The sequence below is a fragment of the Procambarus clarkii genome, chromosome 84 (assembly GCF_040958095.1).
Source record: "Procambarus clarkii isolate CNS0578487 chromosome 84, FALCON_Pclarkii_2.0, whole genome shotgun sequence".
Taxonomy (NCBI): domain Eukaryota; kingdom Metazoa; phylum Arthropoda; class Malacostraca; order Decapoda; family Cambaridae; genus Procambarus; species Procambarus clarkii.
In genome coordinates this window covers 21,459,297-21,473,905 of record NC_091233.1, presented here as the reverse complement: position 1 = coordinate 21,473,905, position 14,609 = coordinate 21,459,297, and the positions used below count along the sequence as shown (strand labels likewise).

The following is a 14,609-nucleotide window of genomic DNA, read 5'->3' as shown; positions in this document are numbered from 1 at the left end:
GCTCCCATCCTAGGGTTTCCATCCTAGGGCTTCCATCCTAGGGCTTCCATCCTAGGGTTCTTCAAGCCCTAGGACGTGAAGAGGGAGCCCTTTTAGCTTCGTGTGTGTGCTGGGTTAGCGACATTACTCAGTTATCTTCATAACTCAACATATTGCCTACACATCAGCCTGCCACCAATGTCTTCAGGTCTTAAAATCATCAAATTTAACTTCATACTTTATCCTCCTCCCATAAAAAATTATTCACAAATTATCCTGAAAGCGAAATACAATTCGGGCTTCGATTTTCTATTCATTTGTTTTACCCGTTTTCTTCTACCCCTTTTTTTTCTCAACACCTAAATGTGCAATAATTCCCGCGTCCCATGTTGTGAACCCGCTAAAACACAATACGAAACTACGACGTTGTTACGACGTTGCCACAGCGTTCCTGCAACGTGGCTACAACGTTGAAACAACGTTGGAACAAGTTATAACGCCTAATAAGTTGTAACAACCAATATAAACAAACTGTAACAACTTCGTCATAAAAACTATATATATATAACACGATGTAACATGTTGTAACCAGGAAACAATAGCATCCGATACGTTGTGTGTTTGTGTGTTTGCAGGGGAAGCAAAGCCTATTCTTGATCCAAGCAATTGCTTTCACCTACAATTCTCTTCTTTTCGGTTTTCTCTCTTAACTCAATCCCACCCTCAATTCAGTGGCCGTAGCTTGGATCCCCCTTGGCTCACGTAGTCTTTCCCACTTGTTCAATAAACCCTTGAACTATATGGAGAGCCGGTCGGCCAAGCGGACAGCACGCGGGACTTGTGATCCTGGGTTCGATCCCAGGCGCCGGCGAGAAACATTGGGCAGAGTTTCTTTCGCCCTATGCCCCTGTTACCTAGCAGTACATTAGGTACCTGGGTGTTAGTCAGCTGTCACGGGCTGCTTCCTGGGGGTGGAGGCCTGGTCGAGGACCGGGCCGCGGGGACACTAAAGCCCCGAAATCATCTCAAGATAGATCCTCGCTCTAGCTTTCCATCCATCCATCACTATCTCTATACTATACAAAATATTATTTTCTTATTGCTGTGTGGGTGGGACCCTGGTAAGGAAGAGGCTTAGTGGTGTGAATTATTACAAAATACAATAGTTAGCCCAGTTACGTTGAGAGCAACTAGGGCTTGAGGAACCCCCTGAAGCTGAGAGAGATTAGTCTGTTTTATGGGACTACGGGTAAATTATGGCTAGCAAGACTTTTTTTCAGAGATTATTGAATGTGTTCACCCACGTAGGGGACACACCCCCTTAGTGAGCACTCACGTAGGGGAAACACCCCCTTAGTGAGCACCCACGTAGGGGAAACACCCCCTTAGTGAGCACCCACGTAGGGGAAACACCCCCTTAGTGAGCACCCATGTAGGGGACACACCCCCCTTAGTGAGCACCCACGTAGGGGAAACACCCCCTTAGTGAGCACCCACGTAGGGGAAACACCCCCTTAGTGAGCACCCACGTAGGGGACACACCCCCTTAGTGAGCACCCACGTAGGGGAAACACCCCCTTAGTGAGCACCCACGTAGTAAACTACTACTGTTCCTGTTCAACATTCGCTACTCGGAACAAAAAAGTTCTAAGCAGCACGGGCTATGGTGAGCCCGTAGTAAACTCCGCTGTGTTAGGATAATATGTTTCCTTGGGGCTGCTGACCAGACTAGTCGGGAAAAGGAAATGAAACGGTAATTGCTTTTGGTACATTTTTCATAACTTCTTATTATTATTATTCCAATAGTTATAATATTCTCTTTTATAACCTATAATGAAGATAAATAATCTGTTGCATATTTAACTTTGACAAAATAATGCTAATATTGTTTTTATTAGAAGTAATAATATTATTAAAATTTTATTTAGTGAAGAAGATCTTAGCTAAAAACAATAACAGTACATCTATAGAGCCTGAAATTAATTTTTTTCATTGTCATTATCCATTTATTGAGATGTTTGAGTTGGTAGGGAGGGGAGGGAATTTATCAGGGGGAAAGTGACAAGCCATTATGACTATGTAGCACTTGGAAGGGGTTAGGATAAGGTTTTGGGATGGGACGGGGGAAAGGAATGGTGCCCAATCTTGGTAGAATGACATATAAGATGATTTGAACGTTAAAAGTGGTATGTTTATGTAAAGGTAACGTCTGTTAGCAGTGATTCACCTCATTTCACTGCATCTAACATTGGGTAGTTGTGTCATTTGAGAGATTGAAGGCGTTGTTATAGATTCAGCTTCTCCAAGTAGCACGGGCTATGGTGAGCCCGTAGTGGACTTACCCGGAACAGGAGTGGGGCTGTGACAGGCGTGAAGACGTTTTCTGATTCCTGTTAAGAGGCTGAGCGCTTTCCAGTCAGAGGATCAGTCAGACAGTCAACAGATCAGTCAGAATCCTGTCACAATTCATCCCTCTTTTCCTGTTGCAACATTTAACCATGTCTCATTCAACTTCCGTGCAATGAAAAGCATAAAGGCACAAATGATGCAAAACTAAATCTTATAATATGTTTGGTTTACGGGTTTTAACTCAGTTTGTGGTGTTTGAGAGCCTGGCGGAGTGCTTAGCGCAGTGCTTGATCACCGTCACCAAGGCGGTGAACCAGGAGCTGGAGTCTGTCATGGAACCTTTCTTTACCTTTGGCGCCATTAGCTTCCTGCGGGGGCATGAGCCTCCAGGCGTCGTCAGCCTGCCCTGGTTGGGTAGATTACCTACTCTGAACCGACTCTGGCAGCGGTTCTCGAACCTGAGAACCCAAGGGCGCGCTCGGGGCGTAGAACCACCGGGGGGACTCGTGCATTTCTGGGCATCAGCGCTGCTGGGTATGTTGGTGGGCACGCTCGTTCTCCTGGGGCTCTGGGGTGCCACCGTTAACTGCCTGGTTTGTGTGGTCCAGGATTTAGGGATTTGGCTGGTTGGGGGCCTATGTCTCCTCTTGCAGGAGCCTCGTGGAGCCTGCGGCGAGGCTTCTGCTCCGCCAGCAGGAGAGGCTACAGCTGCTCCAGCAGGAGCGGTTACAGCTCCAGCAGGAGCGGCTACACCTCCTCCAGCAGGAGAGGCTACAGCTGCTCCAGCAGGAGCGGTTACAGCTCCAGCAGGAACGGCTACTGGTGTTCCAGCAGCAGGAACGCGACCCAAGAGTGTCCGGCCGGCGTTGCTGATGGCAATACCGAACAAATACCGATACCCTTGCACAGAGGACTGCCAGAAGTGCATGAATCCTCAGATGAAAGAGGAAGTCCCTCCTGTCCCCGGCTGGAACGCGGGCCCGGTTTTCTACGCCACTGGCGCCGGGCTGTTCGGTGCAGTACCTTTCCCGTTCGGATTCTTGGGGTGCTTATGTATCGGTCTGGGCGCCTGGCGGGACCACGTGGCCGCAACCGAGGCCTTGAAAAGGGAGAAGTATTTTCAGAATATGTGCAGAATATGCGGCCATAATCACATGGAGTTTGTGGCTTCTGAGGAAGAGGTTGAAAGAAAAGTAACGACCAAAGTGCCATTCTTCCCCTCAGTGGAGGAGGTGGAGAGTCAGCAGGAGGAATCAGACTACTCCTCGACCCCAGTGGTGGAGGTGGAGAGTCAGGAGATGGAATCAGACTACTCCTCGACCTCAGTGGAGGAGGTGGAGAGTCAGGAGATGGAATCAGACTACTCCTCGACCTCAGTGGAGGAGGTGGAGAGTCAGGAGATGGAATCAGACTACTCCTCGACCTCAGTGGAGGAGGTGGAGAGTCAGGAGATGGAATCAGACTACTCCTCGACCTCAGTGGAGGAGGTGGAGAGTCAGGAGATGGAATCAGACTACTCCTCGACCTCAGTGGTGGAGGTGGAGAGTCAGGAGATGGAATCAGACTACTCCTCGACCTCAGTGGTGGAGGTGGAGAGTCAGGAGATGGAATCAGACTACTCCTCGACCTCAGTGGTGGAGGTGGAGAGTCAGGAGATGGAATCAGACTACTCCTCGACCTCAGTGGAGGAGGTGGAGAGTCAGGAGATGGAATCAGACTACTCCTCGACCTCAGTGGTGGAGGTGGAGAGTCAGGAGATGGAATCAGACTACTCCTCGACCTCAGTGGAGGAGGTGGAGAGTCAGGAGATGGAATCAGACTACTCCTCGACCTCAGTGGTGGAGGTGGAGAGTCAGGAGATGGAATCAGACTACTCCTCTACCACAGTGGTGGAGGTGGAGAGTCAGGAGATGGAATCAGACTACTCCTCGACCTCAGTGGTGGAGGTGGAGAGTCAGGAGATGGAATCAGACTACTCCTCGACCTCAGTGGTGGAGGTGGAGAGTCAGGAGATGGAATCAGACTACTCCTCGACCTCAGTGGTGGAGGTGGAGAGTCAGGAGATGGAATCAGACTACTCCTCGACCTCAGTGGTGGAGGTGGAGAGTCAGGAGATGGAATCAGACTACTCCTCGACCTCAGTGGAGGAGGTGGAGAGTCAGGAGATGGAATCAGACTACTCCTCGACCTCAGTGGTGGAGGTGGAGAGTCAGGAGATGGAATCAGACTACTCCTCGACCTCAGTGGAGGAGGTGGAGAGTCAGGAGATGGAATCAGACTACTCCTCGACCTCAGTGGTGGAGGTGGAGAGTCAGGAGATGGAATCAGACTACTCCTCGACCTCAGTGGAGGAGGTGGAGAGTCAGGAGATGGAATCAGACTACTCCTCGACCTCAGTGGTGGAGGTGGAGAGTCAGGAGATGGAATCAGACTACTCCTCGACCTCAGTGGTGGAGGTGGAGAGTCAGGAGATGGAATCAGACTACTCCTCGACCTCAGTGGTGGAGGTGGAGAGTCAGGAGATGGAATCAGACTACTCCTCGACCTCAGTGGTGGAGGTGGAGAGTCAGGAGATGGAATCAGACTACTCCTCGACCTCAGTGGAGGAGGTGGAGAGTCAGGAGATGGAATCAGACTACTCCTCGACCTCAGTGGTGGAGGTGGAGAGTCAGGAGATGGAATCAGACTACTCCTCGACCTCAGTGGTGGAGGTGGAGAGTCTGGAGATGGAATCAGACTACTCCTCGACCTCAGTGGTGGAGGTGGAGAGTCAGGAGATGGAATCAGACTACTCCTCGACCTCAGTGGTGGAGGTGGAGAGTCAGGAGATGGAATCAGACTACTCCTCGACCCCAGTGGTGGAGGTGGAGAGTCAGGAGATGGAATCAGACTACTCCTCGACCCCTGTGGTGGAGGTGGAGAGTCAGGAGATGAAATCAGACTACTCCTCGACCTCAGTGGAGAGTCAGGAGATGGAATCAGACTACTCCTCGACCTCAGTGGTGGAGGTGGAGAGTCAGGAGATGGAATCAGACTACTCCTCGACCTCAGTGGAGGAGGTGGAGAGTCAGGAGATGGAATCAGACTACTCCTCGACCTCAGTGGAGGAGGTGGAGAGTCAGGAGATGGAATCAGACTACTCCTCGACCTCAGTGGTGGAGGTGGAGAGTCAGGAGATGGAATCAGACTACTCCTCGACCTCAGTGGTGGAGGTGGAGAGTCAGGAGATGGAATCAGACTACTCCTCGACCTCAGTGGTGGAGGTGGAGAGTCAGGAGATGGAATCAGACTACTCCTCGACCCCAGTGGTGGAGGTGGAGAGTCAGCAGATGGAATCAGACTACTCCTCGACCTCAGTGGAGAGTCAGGAGATGGAATCAGACTACTCCTCGACCTCAGTGGAGGAGGTGGAGAGTCAGATGGAATCAGACTACTCCTCGACCTCAGTGGTGGAGGTGGAGAGTCAGATGGAATCAGACTACTCCTCGACCTCAGTGGTGGAGGTGGAGAGTCAGGAGATGGAATCAGACTACTCCTCGACCTCAGTGGTGGAGGTGGAGAGTCAGGAGATGGAATCAGACTACTCCTCGACCTCAGTGGTGGAGGTGGAGAGTCAGATGGAATCAGACTACTCCTCGACCCCAGTGGTGGAGGTGGAGAGTCAGATGGAATCAGACTACTCCTCGACCCCAGTGGTGGAGGTGGAGAGTCAGATGGAATCAGACTACTCCTCGACCCCAGTGGTGGAGGTGGAGAGTCAGGATATGGAATCAGACTACTCCTCGACCCCAGTGGTGGAGGTGGAGAGTCAGATGGAATCAGACTACTCCTCGACTTCATTGCATGAATCTTTTGATGGTACAAGCTGGTCTGTGACTACGTCTAACGACGAGAGGGAGACTATCTGATGAGTCGTCTCGGATTCACACGGATTCGCACGGATTCACACCTCGAGTACGGTGTGAATCCGTGCTGGGGTCAGGAGCAATTTTTTTTTGTTTATTGCAGGGTGGGCTCCCGCTATACCTGATAATTTGTTCCTTAAACCAGCAACACTGTTTTCAAACCAGTATTTACCCAGGTCTTCCCTATTGATCTTCAACACAAAGTAGGTCGTTTAGATATATAAGAAATAGCCAGCACCGGTCGTTGAGGTAATCTATACGTCAGTTTTAACTTCTTACCCACCTTATCTTGAGATGATTTCGGGGCTTTAGTGTCCCCGCGGCCCGGTCCTCAAGCCTCCACCCCTAGGAAGCAGCCCGTGACAGCTGACTAACTCCCAGGTACCTATTTACTGCTAGGTAACAGGAGCATCAGGATAAAAGAAACTCTGCCCATTGTTTCTCACCGGCGCCTGGGATCGAACCCGGGACCACAAGATCACGCGTCCAGTGTTCTGTCCACTCGGCCACCGGCTCCCTTACTGTTGCTCTCTGACTCCTGTTAGGTAATTCCTTACCCATGTTAAGGCTTTTCCGCTTACTTCTCCTGCCTTTCAAGTTTATATCTCAATCTCGTCTGAGGTACTGTGTCAAAGGCTTTTTGCCAGTCCTGAAATACGCAATCTGCCCAACCTTCACTGCCGTTTGCGTGCGTAAGTGCGAGGGGTGCGTGCATGCGTGCGTACTCACCTAGTTGTGTTTGCGGGGGTTGAGCTCTGGCTCTTTGGTCCCGCCTCTCAACTGTCAATCAACTGGTGTACAGGTTCCTGAGCCTACTGGGCTCTATCATATCTACACTTGAAACTGTGTATGGAGTCAGCCTCCACCACATCACTGCCTAATGCATTCCATTTGTTAACTACCCTGACACTGAAAAAATTCGTGCGTGTGTGTGTGTGTGTGCGTGCGTGCGTGTGTGTTTGTGTGTGTGTACGATTTAAAATTGTGAGGAACTCCAAGACAAACAGCAAACTTGAGAAACACAATTTTTTTTGAATTTCCGAAACACTTGAATCTGTGGCTGGAGCCTTTGAAATGTAGGAAGAGCCTTTCTGTTATTCAAGCACATTACTCCAAAGCACAATTTCCATGTCTGTTTGCCTCAGCCTTTTTCTAAAGTTTTTTTTTTTAAATGTCTGAATCAGTCTGAAAAGTTGTCTAGTCTCTCAACACTAAACAGTCAATTTATTTACTTCATTCAGCATATTTGAATTTTACCTGTTAGGTAATTCTTTACCCATGGATGCCTACTACCCATGATAGGGTTTATTCACTATATTATAATATAATAAATATTATTTTCTGATTTATTTTATTCAGCATATTTGAAATTTACCTTTAAACACAATGTTTACAACCTATTCCCATGTTTAGATAGTAGTTTTGGTAACTATAGTAAAAAGATTGACGTTCTAAGCACTTAGAACTTGACGTTCTAAACAATTAGATAGAACTTTGTACTGTATACTTTATAAGAGCCTGACAAAAATGAAGCTAAAAAAAAAAAGAAATATTCTTAGGTCTAGTATAGTATACATATGTACTATATTAAGCCTTAGATATCGTGTATTAGGACCTGGAAGGTTAGGTTAGGTTTGTCTTTGCAACACAAGTCGAAAACAGTTTTCCGGAAAACAGGAGGATGGACTGATATATAAGGACATGAGAATATATAATAATATAGAAGACCTATTGGTCCATACGAGGCAGCTCCTATTGGTCCATACGAGGCAGCTCCTATTGGTCCATACGAGGCAGCTCCTATTGGTCCATACGAGGCAGCTCCTATTGGTCCATACGAGGCAGCTCCTATTGGTCCATACGAGGCAGCTGCTATTGGTCCATACGAGGCAGCTCCTATTGGTCCATACGAGGCAGCTCCTATTGGTCCATACGAGGCAGCTCCTATTGGTCCATACGAGGCAGCTCCTATTGGTCCATACGAGGCAGCTCCTATTGGTCCATACGAGGCAGCTCCTATTGGTCCATACGAGGCAGCTCCTATTGGTCCATACGAGGCAGCTGCTATTGGTCCATACGAGGCAGCTCCTATTGGTCCATACGAGGCAGCTGCTATTGGTCCATACGAGGCAGCTCCTATTGGTCCATACGAGGCAGCTGCTATTGGTCCATACGAGGCAGCTCCTATTGGTCCATACGAGGCAGCTGCTATTGGTCCATACGAGGCAGCTCCTATTGGTCCATACGAGGCAGCTCCTATTGGTCCATACGAGGCAGCTCCTATTGGTCCATACGAGGCAGCTGCTATTGGTCCATACGAGGCAGCTCCTATTGGTCCATACGAGGCAGCTCCTATTGGTCCATACGAGGCAGCTCCTATTGGTCCATACGAGGCAGCTCCTATTGGTCCAAGCGAGGCAGCTCCTATTGGTCCAAGCGAGGCAGCTCCTATTGGTCCATACGAGGCAGCTCCTATTGGTCCATACGAGGCAGCTCCTATTGGTCCATACGAGGCAGCTCCTATTGGTCCAAGCGAGGCAGCTCCTATTGGTCCATACGAGGCGGCTCCTATTGGTCCATACGAGGCAGCTCCTATTGGTCCATACGAGGCAGCTCCTATTGGTCCATACGAGGCAGCTCCTATTGGTCCATACGAGGCAGCTCCTATTGGTCCATACGAGGCAGCTCCTATTGGTCCATACGAGGCAGCTCCTATTGGTCCATACGAGGCAGCTCCTATTGGTCCATACGAGGCAGCTCCTATTGGTCCATACGAGGCAGCTCCTATTGGTCCATACGAGGCAGCTCCTATTGGTCCATACGAGGCAGCTCCTATTTGCAATCACCCAAATTCCTATGACTAACCTACGCCTGAAACATAGATATGTTACCTGATAATTTGTTCCATTAAACCAACAACACAATTTTGAAACCAGTATTTACCCAGGTCTTCCCCCCATTGACAATACAAATTCACCCCCCCCCCCCATCCAATGGGCATTTGTTCACACCAACTCTATTCCCCTTTAATCACCTATAGGTAATCATTCCTACATGTTTATCATCAATTCTCCTATATTATGCATTTTTACATCAATAAAAATGCATTACAATAAAAATTTATCTGTTTTGTGGATACATTTTCCAGTGTTCAATTTTGTGCAGCGTTCTGGCATGAAGAGGTTATCTTGAGATGATTTCGGGGCTTTAGTGTCCCCGCGGCCCGGTCCTCGACCAGGCCTCCACCCCCAGGAAGCAGCCCTTGACAGCTGACTAACACCCAGGTACCTATTTACTGCTAGGTAACAGGGGCATTCAGGGTGAAAGAAACTTTGCCCATTTGTTTCTGCCTCGTGCGGGAATCGAACCCGCGCCACAGAATTACGAGTCCTGCGCGCTATCCACCAGGCTACGAGGCCCCTGTTTTCTTGCTTGTGTGTAAATTCTTTGATCAGGTCAATTGATCAAAGTTTTAGATAAATCTCAGCAGTTTTGCCTTTCTCTCGTCTCCTGAGGACATTGTGGTGTTCAGTTTCAACGTTGCTATTGTGTTGCGCAGCAGTCGTATGCGTGTAGCTTGTCTCTTGAGAAAGTGTTCAAATCCTTCATCCCTGGGGAGGGATTCGAACCCAGACAGCCAGGAGCTCCATGCGCGTGTCCAGTACTTTCACCACTAAGCCACAAGAGCCACAACAACTTGTGTGTGTGTGTGTGTGTGTGTGTGTGTGTGTGTGTGTGTGTGTGCGTGTGTGCGTGCGTGCGTGTGTGTGTGTGTGTGTGTGTGTGTGTGTGTGTGTGTGTGTGTGTGTGCGTGCGTGCGTGCGTGCGTGTGTGCGTGCGTGTGTGTGTGTCAAGATCATAGGTAATTAGAATTAAATTTCCATAAATCGTTTATCACACAGAAAACGGAGCAACCCGACCTTTGAAACTGTACATCATGGCATTTTAACCCATGTATTCCCCTAAGAACAATAACCGACGTACCAAACTTCAATGCGGATCTCAAAATTGACGTGATGTGCCGTTTTCTACTCGTGGGTCTTCTGTTAGGTTAGGCTCAGGCAACTTAATACATCAGTTTAGTTACGTCGTGAGCGCTCGAGAGGATAGGCTTATCAAGTTGCGTCTTGAGTCAAAATATAACAGCCATATTAAGATTTTGAGAGGTTTATATTGGACATATTTCCTGTGCTCTTCGATATATTCAATTTTAATATTAAGAAAACAACTCTCTTTTAATATGAATTTGTTCTCGATTTCCTGCAGTATTGTAAGCGATAAGTCTCCCATTAAACACCAAATTGAAAGAAAATGTATTAAAAAGTGAATTTAATTATAAAAGCATCATTCATATCAAATTAAGATCAATTTTACCATGATTATACAACAGCAAGTCCAAGAGACACGAGAAATCACGCTTCGCCAAGTTTGTTTATATCCGGCCGCTCCTGCGGGGTCCAGAAAGGCTCAGTGGACAAACATGTTGTACCCGCCTACACCAGCCGGCTCCCTCCACAACCAGGGCCACTCTCCTACCCTCCCAGGTCTCATTATATCTGGCTGCTTGTGTGCCTTCACTTCCCACCGGGTAAATGTTAATTGTTGGTGTTAAATCAACATAGTTTACCTTCAAACACGATAACGTTGAAGCTCCAATGATGTTAAATTAACGTAGTTTACCTTCAAACACAATAATGTCAATGCTCCAATAATGTTAAATTAGGATCATAGTTACGCCAACGTCGTTTGTCTAGATAAGTTTAATAAATATACTTTCCATGATAAATTTTCAAATTGAAAATTATTAATTTAGGAATCAAATTGACCTAAATATGTGTAATATGTGCGTATCTGTTTCATATCAATACACAGCAGATGTAGGAAGATCATAAGGAACCATTGTTATAAAGTAATCAAGAGTTATATATAAAGTTAGTAGTGTATTGATTACACAGTATAGGGACGTATTGATTCAATAATAACTCTTTAGTAGATTCAGTAATAACTCGTTAGTAGATAGCGAAAAATATAGCCATGAATGTTTTTTCCCGAATTCCCGATTGTGTTCTGATATATTTGTTTACGTTTCATTGCGCGTTGGCTGTTATCAAATCCTTTTGTTCTGCGCCGACTATCATGTCTTATCACCCTCGTTGACTCGCCTTAATGACCTACTTCCCCGACTCCTTAAGATTGCCTCCCGGTCTTGGTAACAGTCATTCAGTCTCCAATTGTCTGAGGGAGAACGGGAGTGAAAGAGGGTTGAAGTAGCCTAAGCTACTTTGTCCCAATAAATGTACTTGAATGGTAGTACAAAAGGACACTTAGACCAAACCTGCTTTGTCTAAGGGTCAATAGGAGTTTCCTTGCAATGGTCAATAGAATTTCTACAATTTCCTCTTAATTATTGAATTTTTTGTAGACTTCTCTGGATTCAGAAACTTTTTTTTTTGGGGTCTTCCATTGAAATCCTCATTTCGGCCAATCACATCATGGAGCCGTTAGCGACGTGATCCTCTGAGCCAATCATATCAGGTACCCGGGGGTGACGTGATCCTCTCAGCCAATCACGTACCGCGGGTGATTTCGAGGTTCTATAGTGGACTTGAGGATTTAATTGGCTCATTGGAACTTTTCGAGCGGTCAGAGGTAATGGCTTCCTGTACCGGGCGGTTAACAAAAGTGCCCAATTGGCGGGAATTTCTATTTCATGCTCCATGTCACCTGTTCCATCTTGGAGACGCCATGTTAGCAATACCTGCAGCCCCCTTGCAACCAACACCTGCAGCCCCCTTGCAATCAATACCTGCAGCCCCCCCCCTTGCAATCAATACCTGCAGCCCCCTTGCAACCAACACCAGCCCCCTTGCAACCAACACCTGCAGCCCCCTTGCAACCAACACCTGCAGCCCCCTTGCAACCAACACCTTCAGCCCCCTTGCAACCAATATCTGCAGCCCCCTTGCAACCAACACCTGCAGCCCCCTTGCAACCAACACCTGCAGCCCCCTTGCAACCAACACCTGCAGCCCCCTTGCAACCAACACCTTCAGCCCCCTTGCAACCAATATCTGCAGCCCCCTTGCAACCAACACCTGCAGCCCCCTTGCAACCAACACCAGCCCCCTTGCAACCAACACCTGCAGCCCCCTTGCAACCAACACCTGCAGCCCCCTTGCAACCAACACCTGCAGCCCCCTTGCAACCAACACCTGCAGCCCCCCCTGCAACCAACACCTGCAGCCCCCTTGCAACCAAGAGGTCACCACTCCCCCAAGGGCCTCACTAACAACCTGCTGGATCTCTGGAGAACAGCACTAAACCCTGGAACTATTCTCAGTGTTTCGCTCAGTGAGATAAAGCTCTTCGCCTTGGACTAGGTTCAGGTAAACATTCTTACCAGTTCTTCGGTTTATAATGTTTTATTTATTTAATTTGTATTGGACTATTAGGATGCTAGGATTGATTGACTTGAAGATAGGAGTAACATCTTCCCTTCCTCCTTGAGGGCAGTTTTTATTGAGCAGTTTTGAGGATCAATAAAGGAGATAAGATAGTTAATAAATCACCTGTACTAAGACGCTTTTATCAGATAAAGTTTGGTGATATTGGTATATTAACTGTAAATACCAGGCTTAATCAGGGGCCGGATTCACGAAGCAGTTACGCAAGCACTTACGAACCTGTACATCTTTTCTCAATCTTCGGCGGCTTTGTTTACAATTATTAAACAGTTAATGAGCTCCGAAGCACCAGGAGGCTGTTTATAACAATAACAACAGTTGATTGGCAAGTTTTCATGCTTGTAAACTATTTAATAAATGTAAACAAAGCCGTCAAAGATTGAGGAAAGATGTACACGTTCGTAAGTGCTTGCGTAACTGCTTCGTGAATCTGGCCCCCAGGTTCGTAAGTGCTTGCGTAACTGCTTCGTGAATCTGGCCCCCAGGTTCGTAAGTGCTTGCGTAACTGCTTCGTGAATCTGGCCCTCAGGTTCGTAAGTGCTTGCGTAACTGCTTGGTGAATCTGGCCTAGGTGTAAGGGCGTAGTGTGTGTGTGTGAGTGAGAGAGACCAACTGACCTCCTAAGGTTTCTTAACGTCCAGAAAACAGTTAAAGTAGTCTCTCCTAACCCACCAGAGGACCCCAAACAGAAAACGGGACAATACGTCAATTTCGCCAGCCGCTTCCATTTTATAATACGACAATTGTTGGCCGTATGTATCGCATACGAACGGAATGCGGCGTTCTTGAAAGGGATACGAGGTTAAGGCGCTGGGATAAGACGATGGGAACAGATTGGGCTCAGCCACTTGGATCGTCGGGGATCGAACGGCGAACATCAGCCCACATAAACTAAATGGAAGATACGAGGAAGTGATTGTAAACAGAAGCTGTCTCGTATAGGCCAATAGATCTTCAAATTAATTTATCCTTATACTCTGTTGTTAAATGTGAGTCTGCTGACTACTACTGTTTACACGTCTGTTTACTGTTGTGAGTCTACTGTCTATTGCTGTTACTTGTGAGTCTGCTGTCTACTACTGTTTATACGTCTGTTTACTGTTGTAAGTCTACTGTCTATTGCTGTTACTTGTGAGTCTGCTGTCTACTACTGTTTATACGTCTGTTTACTGTTGTAAGTCTACTGTCTATTGCTGTTACTTGTGAGTATATGGTCACTGTTGAGTCTACTATCTGTTGCCGTTTTTTGTGAGTATACTGTTAATGTTCGTGAATCTGCTGTCTGTTGCTGTTGGGAAACCTTACTGTCATTACCTGTCACTGTTGTATGTGGTGATACTGTCTAACGTGCCACTTTTCTCGTTTATGGCAACCATTATGGCACCCATGGCAACCATTATGGCACCCATGGCAACCTTTATGGCACCCATGGCAACCTTTATGGCACCCGGCAACTTTTAGGGTACCCATGGCAACCATTATGGCACTCATGGCAACCTTTATGGCAACCGTTATGGCACCCATGGCAACCTTTATGGCACCCGGCAACCTTTAGGGTACCCATGGCAACCATTATGGCACCCATGGCAACCTTTATGGCACCCATGACAACCTTTATGGCACCCGGCAACCTTTACGGTACCCATGGCAACCATTATGGCACCCATGGCAACCGTTATGGCACCCATGGCAACCGTTATGGCACCCATGGCAACCTTTATGGCACCCATAGCAACCTTTATGGCACCCATGACAACCTTTATGGCGCCCGGCAACCTTTAGGGTACCCATGGCAACCATTATAGCACCCATGGCAACCTTTATGACACCCATGGGAACCTTATGGCATCCATGGCAACCTTTAGGGTACCCATGGCAACCTTTAGGGTACCCATGGCAACCTTTAGGGTAC

At 47.6% G+C, this 14,609-nt stretch overlaps 1 protein-coding gene across 1 annotated transcript; it reads left to right on the top strand.

Moving 5' to 3' along the window:
* The first annotated feature begins 3,482 nt into the window (after positions 1–3,482).
* Positions 3,483–14,252, top strand: LOC138358613 (proteoglycan 4-like). The gene is made up of 7 exons (XM_069316683.1): positions 3,483–3,669; positions 4,981–5,148; positions 5,185–5,394; positions 5,584–5,838; positions 6,022–6,186; positions 12,095–12,494; positions 14,159–14,252. Exons 1-7 carry the CDS (start codon positions 3,483–3,485, stop codon positions 14,250–14,252), a joined length of 1,479 nt encoding a protein of 492 aa, XP_069172784.1.
* Positions 14,253–14,609: the final 357 nt, after the last annotated feature.

Bases quoted from the DNA above. Each gene is read 5' to 3' on its own strand.
- LOC138358613 (XM_069316683.1), top strand. From the start codon at position 3,483: ATGGAGTTTGTGGCTTCTGAGGAAGAGGTTGAAAGAAAAGTAACGACC. The intron at 5,839-6,021 runs GTCAGGAGATGG...CCTCGACCCCAG, and splicing joins CTCAGTGGTGGAGGTGGAGA to TGGTGGAGGTGGAGAGTCAG. The intron at 12,495-14,158 runs GTCACCACTCCC...GGCAACTTTTAG, and splicing joins AGCCCCCTTGCAACCAAGAG to GGTACCCATGGCAACCATTA.